This window comes from Myxocyprinus asiaticus, chromosome 15 (genome assembly GCF_019703515.2).
Source record: "Myxocyprinus asiaticus isolate MX2 ecotype Aquarium Trade chromosome 15, UBuf_Myxa_2, whole genome shotgun sequence".
NCBI classification, from domain to species: domain Eukaryota; kingdom Metazoa; phylum Chordata; class Actinopteri; order Cypriniformes; family Catostomidae; genus Myxocyprinus; species Myxocyprinus asiaticus.
The window spans coordinates 30,270,616-30,283,349 of record NC_059358.1 but is presented as its reverse complement, the minus strand read 5'-3'; the positions used below and the strand labels follow the sequence as shown (position 1 = coordinate 30,283,349).

General features: G+C 37.2%; 1 protein-coding gene across 2 annotated transcripts in view; it reads left to right on the top strand.

Moving 5' to 3' along the window:
* The window catches only part of LOC127453429 (ankyrin repeat and IBR domain-containing protein 1-like), a 58,808-nt gene that overhangs the window by 39,312 nt on the left and 6,762 nt on the right, over nucleotides 1-12,734 (top strand). For both annotated transcript variants that reach the window (XM_051719754.1, XM_051719755.1), the window contains 8 exons: nucleotides 2,628-2,716; nucleotides 2,831-2,961; nucleotides 4,139-4,273; nucleotides 9,878-9,964; nucleotides 10,054-10,120; nucleotides 10,362-10,507; nucleotides 10,800-10,978; nucleotides 11,579-11,630. In XM_051719754.1, the coding sequence (XP_051575714.1) occupies nucleotides 2,628-2,716; nucleotides 2,831-2,961; nucleotides 4,139-4,273; nucleotides 9,878-9,964; nucleotides 10,054-10,120; nucleotides 10,362-10,507; nucleotides 10,800-10,978; nucleotides 11,579-11,630 (886 nt within the window). The remainder of the gene's footprint in view (nucleotides 1-2,627; nucleotides 2,717-2,830; nucleotides 2,962-4,138; nucleotides 4,274-9,877; nucleotides 9,965-10,053; nucleotides 10,121-10,361; nucleotides 10,508-10,799; nucleotides 10,979-11,578; nucleotides 11,631-12,734) is intronic.

Here is a 12,734-nt window from a genome sequence, read left to right as displayed (position 1 = left end):
TTGCTTGAATGGCTAGTGGATTAATCAGTCTTAAAAAAAGCCTGTATAATTAGGATGCTCCTGATTCAACTGACCCTGGTTGTTTGTGTTTCTCAGGGGACGTTAACGTTAGATGTGTTCCTGTGTTCAAAAACAGCTAGTTAGTTCGCAACAGAATGGAACAGAACACAGGGGACTTGAGACCCACCATCTTAAAGCAAAAAAAAAAAAAGATGCAAAGACGTCCATCTGAATGTGTATGGCTGTAGTGGTGGTGCTTTAAAGGAGATTAATTTAAAGATGCAACTTTTCCAAGTATATTTTACCTTGCTGTCTGACAGCTAAAGCACTACACAATATAAAAATCTAGATAAACAACTAGTTGAACAGCTAGTTAACTAAAGAGGTCGACCGATAGTGGATTTTGCAGATACCGATAATTACTAAGGCAGATAACTGATAAATAGTTTTTAAAATAGATTTTTCTTTCCTTACAATAATGGACATAGACAAAAAGTCCTAAATGAATAAAATCTCAGATGCAGTTTATTGTTCAACCAAAATCCCCAAAATAACCACAAAAAATTAAGATTTGGTGCATAATGCAGGACTTTTAATTATAAACAAGGCTGAAATACACTGGGGACTCTTATTTTAAAATGAAAAAATTATGAAAAAAACTATCGGCAACTATTGACACAGATTTGTGCCAATAACGATAGTTCCAAAAAGCAACTATCGGTACAGATTAATCAGTAAAACCAATAAGTCTGTCTCTAGTTGACCAGTCCAGCATTGTGACCCGTGACGAAAATAGACTGCAATCTTGGCTACTTTACCTTTAAGGTTTCTTTATGTAAATTAATTCTCTATGTAAATATGTTTAGCCAATCATGTTATGACTTGCTGAATTCTAAAAAAAAATAAAATAATCTGGTACTGATTATAGATTACACAACTAAAATTGCAATCAGTAATGTAATCTTTTTAATTAAAACTTAATCTAATCTGGCTGCTTTTGGAATATTTATTGCATGTTCTGATGAAAATCTAATTTAAAGTGTATTAATTTACAGTTATTTCATTCAACATTAGTAAACATGAAATCAAACAATTTGCTGTCAGTCCCCCTCCCTCCCTCTCTGCTTCTTTTAAAGTCAAGACTAATAGGTAATGTAATTAATTATTACATTGCACATTTTCAAATGTAATGCACACGTAATCTGGATTGTGTAATCACATTAGAGAAATCCAAGTACCTATAATTAGATTTAATTACATGTTCTTAGTTTTTGTAATTCGATTATGTAATCCATATTTTATGTAGTCCATTACTACCCAACATTGAGGGAGATTTGCATTATGAAGGTTAGAGTATATCTAGTGTCTGTATGGTCAAAAAAAGATCAAAGTGTCTTTTTTTTTTTTTTTTTTCCAACAAGGAAAATCCTGTTTTCAGTTTTTTTTTACACTTTAAGAATGGAGTGTTGCTGCAACTCATGTTACAGAGACATTATCAACAAGTGTGTCAAATATATCGAAAGGAAGGAAGAGTGGGTTAGAGTGTATTTTCTGCTCACTGTGGTCCCTGGAGTTGCAGTTTCTGTTCCCCACAGCTTTGGGCCTTCAGTCCCCACTACACAAATAAATATCCACTCAGTGGGCACATATCTCATCATTGTCTGTGCCAGGTCTGAGCAATACATTTGACTTTATACTCCCTCTCTTCTCTCACACACACAAACAAACATTAAATCTGTCTGAGTGAATTTGGATTGAATATAATATGGAAGAGCATTCCCCAGGCTGAAGCTGTCATCTAAAGGTGGCTGTGTTCAGTAGTCAACATTGGGTTGATTTGACTAAATAGTTGTGGAACATTTGCATGTAGAATTTCACAACAGAAACCTGCATCATACTCACTAACCACTCGCAATCCGCTGGTTTAGCACTGTGGCAGGTGTATTTAAATCAAGTCAGTGTCTTTCTGTGCAAACTTGCCTCCTTTATATGTAAATAATTATAGATTGTTTGTCTTATTGACAAAAGTCCATAAAAATCTTGCAGCAGTTAACATTGAGCTATTGTAAATTTTATTTAAAAGGGATGTTTGTGTACATTTTCTTGTGATCATGGCAGCAGTGATTTATCAAATGATATAAAAGAGCATTATGACCAGTTATCTTGAAACATGGTGTAGACAGATGCATTCTCCGTATTTCATCATCTGCTGCACCAAGCACTCAGAACCGGCCTGCAAGTTTTTCACAGTGCAAAATGCGTTCAAAACTTTTTTCTTTTTTTTTTTCACTTTTACCTGATTGCATAAAACATTTAGAGAATCGGGTGCTAAAACAATACAGTGCATGCAAATGAACTATAAGATTCTTTGTGAATCTTATTCTTTGTGAATTCCCCCATTATGTTTTATCATCTCATACTTGGTATGTTAATAATTTGCTCATGTCTGACACCCAATTTGAATTTCTGCATTGCACATTGCTGTTTTATCCCCAAAAAGTCATTGCTACATTTTTACCAAATGGCACTAACAACACAAACACACAAAATAAAAATAAGATATTCTCTAGAAAATGGAACTCCCCTCATGCTCAAGCTTGACGTCATGCTGGTGTTCCTCCCTACAGGGAGTGCCAAGGAGAAGCACATGAACCCTGTGACTGCCAAACATGGAAGATGTGGCTTCAGAAGGTCACTGATATGAAACCAGAAAAATGTGAGCATGTTTTGCAGTACAATCTGCAGTAACCACTTGTGCTACACTGTTCAAACCTGTCCAAATATCTTGTCAGAGCTGAAGGATCTATATTTCTGGCTTTTTACGTTTCAGTGGCAGGTGTAAGTGAGGCATATGAAGATGCTGCCAACTGCCTGTGGTTACTCACCAACTCCAAACCCTGCGCCAACTGCAAATCTCCCATTCAGAAGAATGAGGGCTGTAACCACATGCAATGTGCCAAGGTTATTTGTGTAATAATAAGAATAAAAATTATTTGTTTATAAATCAGGTTAAGTATGGGGCAGAGGCAGAGAGTTTTGCAGAGGCAGAAGAATGCAGGCATGACAAGAGAGCTGGTGTGAACTTGAAAGTGAAAAATAGGTCAAACAAAATACCAAGGTCCTGAGTGGTTTGGGAGTGTTTGAAGAAAACTCTGAAATCAATAGATGCTAATTAATTGTACGTCTGTCTTGTTGGTGTTAATGTTGAGAAAATTGGAGTTCACCCATTGTTTTGATGTCACTGATACAGACTGTTAGTGAAATGGGTGAGAAGACTTGTGGTTAAATAAATCTGTGTCATCAGAAAGCAATTACAACTGAGACCATACAAACAATTATATGACTTTAGATAAAGCATGTAAATTCTGGAAAAGAGGTGGACCTAGAACAGAACCTTGGGGGACACCGTGAGTGGACGAGTTGTGTTTCTGAATGGAGTTAAAATATTGTCTTCCTGCAAGGTAGGAAGTTAACCAGGAGCATTGGTCCAGTGATACCAATAGATGTGACTCAAGAAGAGTGTATATCATGACTCTCAGAAGTGGAATTCTGTGTGAAAACCAGATTGGAAGGGTCCATAAAAATGTATAATGTATTTAAGCCATTGACACTTATCATCAGTTCTTTTGTCAGGTTATGTTTGACATGTTAAGGTCATACAGTATTAATAGTAGCACTTATAGAACAATAATTTAGTGTGCAGTTTAATGCTGTTTTCACCAGAAATGGCATAATGGGTGATCATAATTTAATGTTATTGTTGAGGTTAATTTTTTTTTTAATTCTGTCTCCCCAATTGCATGCTAATGTGTAAGAAATATCAGCTTTTGCATCTGGTTATGACAGAGTGGGGAAGCTAGATAACATGTCTCTGGTTAAAGAGCAAGAAATCTGTCTTGGGAAGGAACACATTACTCTTAAGTCAATCTTTTTAATCCTACAACAAGATTACTAAATGGAAAAGACATGGCAAATACTAGCACTCCAAAAATACAAGTGAGAAAGATAGTTTCCTAGCAACAGACATAATCCTTGCTGTCAGAATTCCACAACTCCCAGCATACTACCTGCTGGACTGATATATGCATGTGTTAGTGACTATAGCCATTGTTAATGCATTGTGTATATGTCTGAATAGTGTAAGTATGATTTCTGCTGGATCTGTCTGGAGGAGTGGAAAAAACACAGTTCCTCTACTGGAGGATATTACCGCTGCACACGCTATGAGGTCATTCAGCAGGTGGAGGAGCAGTCCAAAGAGATGACTGTTGAGGTAAATGCAGTACATGCACTTGTTTTATCAATTTAAAGCAACAGTAGTTTTGAAGACAGTTACATCCAGGAGACTTACATTAGAGTATAAAGTAATTATGTAAAGGATAATCTACAGTCGGTCATTATCACAAAATAAACCCCAACTAGGGTTGCAGCGGTATACCGGTTTCACGGTATACCACGGTATGAAAATTGATGGTTATCATACCATGTACATTTGCTTATCTACGGTATTGAGAAAAAAATGCAACTGGATGGAGAATCTCACCTGTGCGTGCGCATCTCCTTTAATCCTCGACTGTCTATCAGACTCATCAACTTAAGACACACACATGCAGCAGAGAAAATGTCAGAGAGAAGCGAGGGGGTCTGACATAAGTGAGTGTATGTGTAAGTTAGAGCAGTGTTTCTCAACTGGTGGGTCGCAGGTCTATTCGGACTGGGTCGCGGACAGCAGGGAAAGAACAATGCCATGGTTCTCTCATTGAAGATATTTTGGCGGCCGCCCAAGTGATAGCCTATTTAGGACTGCCGAGGCAGATTTAATGATAATCTCGCAATCAGCTAAAGGCTTCTCATCTGCACTTTCGCACGAGTGTAATGGAACCAGCTCACGCTAATGATCTGCTCTGCTCTCTGGCACTCACGCAACATCTGGGCTTCCCTCGATATTGCGGAGCGCAGACCTAAAAATGATGTGACCAATTTCAATTCTAGTGAGACTTTTCAGTTTTAGGCGTTACAGAGGAAGTCAAGTCAAACCTCTAAAACCTCTCAAACAAACTTCTGACATGCCAAACAGCACCGAGGAGGAAAAGAGCAACACAACAAAATAAAATTAAATCATTACACATCATCACCTTTAAAAAATTGTTTCACGATTTTACATGAGTAAAAGTAACTGTTATATTTTGACAAAATGTTGTAGTTTCATATAAAATAATCTAAAGGTAGAATCTATTAGACCTAATTTTATATCAGCAGTGGCAGTTGTTGTTAAAGTTTCAAGATATGTTTTAGCTAGTATTTATTTTTTCATAAATACTATAATTTGTTATTATTATCACTATTATTTAAGACTAGCTCACTGACCTAACCATGGTAATGAGGAGCCTTTCCTCCTGTGTAATATGTATGTTCTGTTTGAATTATGTTTGAAATTAGGAAACAAACGGGATAATAATGGGCTCATATAAGTAAATATGCTCTTCAATGTTTAAAAGGGGGAGAGAAAACTACCTGTTTTTACTATGGTGGGTCGCCACTTGATTTCCAATGTAAAATCTGGGTCCTGAAGCAAAACCAGTTGAGAACCACTGAGTTAAAGGTACAGACAGGAGCAGTCTGCAGTATATGTTAATTGTTAATAATCATAGGACATTACTTTAAAAGCTCCCACAGCTGATGTTATTTTTCATTTAGTAGTTAATTTAACATGCTATGCTAACATGTAAACTAACATGCTTTAGTTATATAACGTTATAGTTACATGCTTTTTTTTAATCATGTTTATAATTCGTTTTTTTATAATTGTGTTAGCTTTCTTATTTATTCTATTTATTTTATTTATTTTCAAAAGGGAGACTTTTTTTTACACATACTTCAATTTAAAAAAAATGGTTTCAAGTTTCAATTATAATAAAGCATTTGTTCAACCAAAAAAAAAAAAAAAAACTCCTGTTTTCACTCCTTTAAGTGTCATTGTAACTGATAATAATAATTGTGTAATACCGTATACCGTGATATCGTGATATTTTCTGAGACGGTTATCGTACCGTGAAAATCTCATACCGTTGCAACCCTAACCCCAACACAGAGCGGAGGGGTCTTGTATCACTCTGAAGGGCTTTATTTTGCTATAAATGACCAGCTGACTGTAGATTATCCTACTAAATACACAGCTACTTGCAACTTAAATAATTTGATTTGAGTTGAAATAACGTTCTTATGTGAGTATTATTTGAGAAGAAAGTGGAGTATGACGACAATTCAATGGCAATAATCCACGCGCATTATTGACGCTCACATGCGCGATAGGTTAAAGCCACGCTAGGAAACGGGAAGAACCCGTGTGCACCTTTTAAACCCTCACACGCACGAAATCCCCTGTGCATGCAATACCATCTTTCGCGCGCGAGGAAACCTGCCGCGCGAGTAAGGTCAATCTTCTGCCTTTGCTCGCAAACACCTTATAATTTTGTCAGTCGTGGGGTAGGCTCTTGCTGTTTTGTTTGTAACATCAAATATCATTGGTTATTATCTTTTTCCGGAAGTCAGTTGTGATTGGCTCCCTGTTACTACAAAGAACATAAACTCGCTTGTGCTTTGTGAGAGACATGGCTTCATCAAGGGACCCTCTGCATGTTAGTCATTATTACTTTATTTGTTGCTAATAACAGGGCTGATTTAATGTTTGCAAGTACTGTGTATCTTTGGAAGACACATTAAAAACAGGTAGGTTACTAGCTAGCTGTTGCATTCTTGTGATGTTACTATATACAGCCATTTATTTATATATTCTTTTGTCATTGCAATTGCAGATCTCTTTTGAATATTTTTGGAAGATATTTGGCTCACCCAGTGTTTTATGACTGGAGCAAGCAGATGACCACACAAAACTAATAACGTTAAAATAAAATGTTGAATAGCCAGCAGTCTATGTTCTCTGCACACACCTTCCCTGTTAATCAGCCATCCTACTCTCGATTTGCCACTTACTGGAGTCTTATTACTGGAGTACTACAATTTATAAAAGATAAATTGTTCTATGTAGTTCTACCTAACATCACAAGAATGTTGTAAACTTACTGTTTTTAAACTGTCTGGCAAAGATAAACATTATATATTATTAAATCAGCCCTATTTAATGAAAAAAAAAAAAAAAAAATAGCAACAAATGAAGTAATAATGACTCACATGCAGAGGGTCCCTTGATGAAGCCATGTCTCTCATGAAGAACAGGTGAGTTTGTTATGATTCTTCATAGTAAAAGGGAGCCAATCACAACTAATTTAGGGGAAAGGGGAATAACCAATTAAATTTGAGGTTATGCACAAAACAAGAGCCCGCCCCATGACTGACAAAATTAAAAGATATTCATACGAGCAAAGGCAGAAGAATGATCTTGCTCGCGCAGCAGAGATTTCCTAGCATGCGAGAGGTTGTATTGCATGCACAGGAGATTTTGTGAGCGCAAAGATGTAAAACGAGCGCGCGGGTTCTTCCTGTTTCCTCGTGCAGCAATGAACTATCGTGCGTGAGTGTCAATAATGCGCGCAAGGGTTTAAAACGCGCGCGTGAGTTGTACCGGTTTCCTTGCGTGGCTTCAATCTGTTGCGTGCGCGAGAATCAAAAATGCGCACAGATTATTGGCACTGATTTGCCGCCATAGTGGATTCTCCAGAAACATCTGAATTCCACCTCCGGTTTGTGTTAGAGGTGTTTAAATTACGAAAATGACAGTATGACTCCTCATTATCCAGTTTATAACAAAACTACTTGCCAAGTGAATAAATTAATGGACTTGAAATATTCATTTGAGTTGAAATTATTTTATTAACTTAATTACTAATACTAGAAGTAGGGAAGATGACTAGCAACACTCGGACGATCTGAAAAATATCACTTTATCACCAGATGCGTGTTGAATATTGAGAAATATCAGACTGCTAGATTGTGCGATTGACCAATTAGAATAGAGCAGAGAGCTGTGTAATATTAAATACATTTATGCATTTGTTAAACATTTAGAAAGGTTTACAGTAGTAATACACTTTATTAGGGATGTGCGAGACTAGTCGACTAAACGGTTCTGATGCTGCTAGTCGACACTGGAATTACTAGTCAGTTAATATTTCCCCCCATTAGACTGATCATCATTTTTACACATTTACATTTGGCTTTATATTTCTATAGAAGCTGCGCTTAAATTACTGTCATATAAATGTTACATATTTTAAATGGAATTAATAATACAAATATTATTTTAAAAAGAGGATATCTGGAGCAGATACAAAGTTTTATTTCACCTCAGGCTGCGTGTTTCTTCCCTCTCTCACTCGCGGCGCGCGCAGGAGAATGTCCTCTCGCTTGACAAGCAAACTCAGCAAAGTAGTTATGAAATCACTTCGGTGGTGGTGTGGGAATTGGATTTTCAAATGTTTGAAAGTCCCTATGGATGTTTTCATGTTTGAGTCTTCTTTAAATCTATGCATGCTTGTACGTTATTACTCCACTGTGCTGGCTTTTTCAAGCACAGGATAGCAGCCTCAGGTGTCACGTCCCGTCTTTCACTGGACCATGTCGATGTGTTAATTTTGCTTATCAAAAAAATGTATGCTTTTGCGTAGCCTTGAAAATGACTGTTTATTTTCAGCGAGGTGCTGACTGCTTAGTGGGTTAAACTATTTTTTATTCTGTGTGCACCTCATGTTTAGAATACATTAGGTTTATTGTAGGCTACATCACAGGCCTACTTTATTCTATCCTATGGCTACTTTTTTTTTTTTTTTACATCGTAACTGTTATTGGTTAATGTTCTTTTCCGAACAGCTGTCATATTAGATCAATGGCTAATTTATGACTGCACGTCTTGAAATACACGCAACTTTTCAGCGCATTTGTTCTCTCTCGTAGATTTGGCTTAGTCTACCTGTTAATTATTTTCAACAATGTCCTAACTGTTTTAATATGTTAAGTAACTTTTACGTGGTGAATTCTGTTTAGAACAGGCTGGGTTGCTGTATTGGTCCTGCACTATTCATTCAATTGTTTTCAATAAATATGCCTGTTAAATATTCACTATTGTTTTAGTGAATGTGTGTCATGTTCTATATTTAATATACAATGATCATAATGCAAGGCGAGCACGTCGCAGAAAAATGCCCCTTTTCAGTGGAATTTGGCGTTGGATTTGGAATAGATCAAGTATTTTAAATGGGTTGCATAAGTTGGTTTCTTTTTAGACTAGTCGGCTTCAGAATTTCCATTTAAACGTCAGTGAAATTAGTGGTTCAGCACATCCCTACATTTTATGGCTAAATAGACCACCTTCTAATTAACAGGTTTGGCCATTTCAGCTACACCCTTTACTAACAGGTTCATAAAATCAAGTAAACAGCCATGCAGTATTCTTTGACAAACATTTTTAGTAGAATGGGGCATGGCTTTTCTATTCTAGCATGACAATGCCCCTGTGCACAAAGCAAGTTTCTTAAAGAAATGGTTTACTGAGTCTGGTTTGGAAGAAATTAACTAGCCTGAACAAAGCCCAGATCTGAACCCCACTGAACACCTTTAGGATGAATTGAAACAGCAACTGCGAGCCAAACCCCATCACCCAACATCAGTGCCTGTCCTCACTTAGGGTCTTATGTCTAAATAGACTGTCATAGCAGCAAAGGGAGGACCAACACTTATTTATGATTATGGTTTTGTAATTAAATATTTAACAAGCACATGTGGGTTTGGTGTATGGGTGTCCACATACTTGGCCATGTAGTGTATCAATATGTTTATACAAAAGACAGAAAAAGTAATTACAAGTGATTATGACTATGCCTGCATGTTCCCACACTGTTTTGACCATCTTACTAACTTGCAGGCTGAGAAGAAACACAAAAACTTCCAGGAACTGGACCGCTTCATGCATTATTACACGCGCTTTAAGAACCATGAGCACAGCTACCAGGTAAACCAGTCTCCAAAAAGCTACCTAATGACATGTGATCCAGAGGTCTCTATTTTAAAACGAGGTATCTTTACGGTCCTCTCCCACAGTTAGAAGAACGCCTTCTTAAGACGGCCAAAGACAAGATGGAGCAACTGAGCAAAGTTCTTAATGGAAGTAAGACACAACAACACTTATATAATGTGTTTGAATCATTTCCTTGCCATGTTAATGGATGATTAACCTCATGTCCTTTGTTCAAATTTACTGACTGATAGTACAGTATACAGAATGAAATTTGCTTATCCATTTACATTGATTTCTGATTTATTTAGGAGTGGGTTGAGCTTAATGCTTAGAACTGTAGACTTTAAAACATTTTTTTAATCTATGTTTTGTCTTAATTGTGTTGTTGCAGGAGAAGGAGGCCCTCCAGACACTACTTTCATTGAAGATGCAGTGCATGAACTACTTAAGACTCGCCGTATTCTCAAGTGCTCTTACCCTTATGGGTTCTTTTTGGAGCCCAAAAGCACAAAGAAGGAAATATTTGAACTTATGCAGGTCAGTAACATATTTATACCTGATGAAGACCACTGATATGTCTTGGAGAAAGCATATAGATTAAGAAAAAGAGAGGACCAAGAACTGAACCTTGGGGGACACCCTGAGTGGAGGAGTTGTGTTTCTGAATGGAGATTTGCCACTTATTACTGTTTTTTTTGGCACATTTCTTCAAGATTATATTACTTGTAGCTCTTAATTTCGGTAAATAATTTAGTGCTAGATGTGGTAAATGCTTACCATATTCTGTTTCAAGTTAGCGACAACTCCATACTCGTTCTCCTCTCATTAGACTGACTTGGAAATGGTAACTGAAGACCTTGCACAAAAAGTCAACCGGCCTTACCTCCGCACCCCTCGTCACAAGATAATCCGTGCTGCCTGCCTGGTGCAGCAAAAACGGCAGGAGTTTCTGGCCTCCGTGGCAAGAGGTGTGGCCCCCAACGATTCACCTGAGGCCCCTCGCCGCAGGTAAAAGCCTCTTCACTTATGATCGGCTACTTTCCATTCCCATGAAATGGCATTTTCAACCCATTTTACTTTAGTAATGTGATGTACTTCTGAGTGAAAAAGAATGTTCAATGAAGGAAAAAAAGTGGGGGGCGGGACCTTATTTTATCCAACATGAATACAATTTATAATTTTTTCCAAACCTGAATAAAAAACATATTATGTTAACCAACATGAAATTACTGCATTTATTTGGCCATTATAATGGATAATATTATTTTCCCAACCCATGTGGCCATATTTAACCTAGGTGACAGCTGAAAAAAGTCCAGTGGTGTCAAAAGCGGAGCAAGTTATTATATTTTGATAAAAGGTTACAAAGAAAGCAAATTTTTTTGTAGAATAATGTGCACTGGTGTATCATGTACATTAAGATCAGAAATGTGTACTTAGAAAGTAAATAGGGTAATTTTGATTCCATTTTGAAGTCAAGTATTTCAGCACTAGTATTTCTTTTAGCTGTATTCTGTGCATGTAACACATGTTCACTTGCACCTCATATGCAGAATGCTGTACATGAATACACTGAACTTAATATTAGTTTGTTTTATGTGTTCACAGTTTTGCTGGTGGAACATGGGACTGGGAGTACTTGGGTTTCGCCTCTCCAGAGGTAATTATTATTATTATTTTTTTTTTTTATTTTTTTTTTTGAGAACTCATAGGAAAAACATTTGGGGCATACTTTGTTATTGAATGTTTTTGGTAAATCTGTATTTGCAGCCAACTTATCTAAAGTCGCCATATTGTGCCTGAAGTTTTGGTAGTGCATACAGGCCTGTAGAGCAAGATTTAGTCCAGTTGCATTTGTTATGAATGTTTGAGAAGTGTAATGTGCAGTTAAACAGTGTACCGCTATTTTGTTCTGATCTAAAGATCCAGAGGAATCATGCCTTTCTCGGGGGAATTGATCCGAGAGAGCTCTTTCAGTATACAGGAAGCCATTCGCAGGTATTAATACAGTAAATGCTCATTAGACCCCATCTCAGGAACAGCTAAACGAACAGTGGAATGGCACCTGTCTTGTTCACTCCATCACTGTCATTGTCCACTTGTTTTATTTATTTGGTTGCATGTTTTCTCTCTTTTTTTGTTTATACTCTATTGAAGCTGTGAAGATTTCTGTGCACTCCATAGAAAGATTTAGAATTCTGATGCCGTTTTAACGTCATTTGGAAACTCTTGATCTTTTTCCTTTTAAATCATTAATGTCTCCTGACAAGGTGCTCTAAAAGATTCCTTTGGTGTTGAAACTTCAGAAGGCAGTTTCCATGATTTGCTTTGGCTATACAATGAGAGGTCATAAAATATGCGTTTTTGGAGACTTTCCAAGGTGAAACAGGCCACCATTTCAGTCTGTAATGCCGGTTGCTTGCCTTCTTTTGTAATCATGTATGCAGTCTATAGTGCAGTTTTATTTTCCTCTGGATCTATGGCTTGAAGGAGGAATAATAGTAATGCACTTCAGGGGCGGACTGGCCATCGGGAGCACTGGACATTTTCCCGGTGGGCCACTGGGTAATTTGGGCCAGCCTGCTGCTGTGCAAGTACTGTCCCATCCTACAGGCAATATAGGCGGCAGCCTTGGGCTCCAGCATGGCCGTGCGGAACCCGTAACAGAGCGAGAATTAAATAAAATGAATAAGGTCAAAACAATACAATGGCTTTTATTTTGAAATCATGTAATTACTTTTATTTTAAAATTGCTCACACAGTG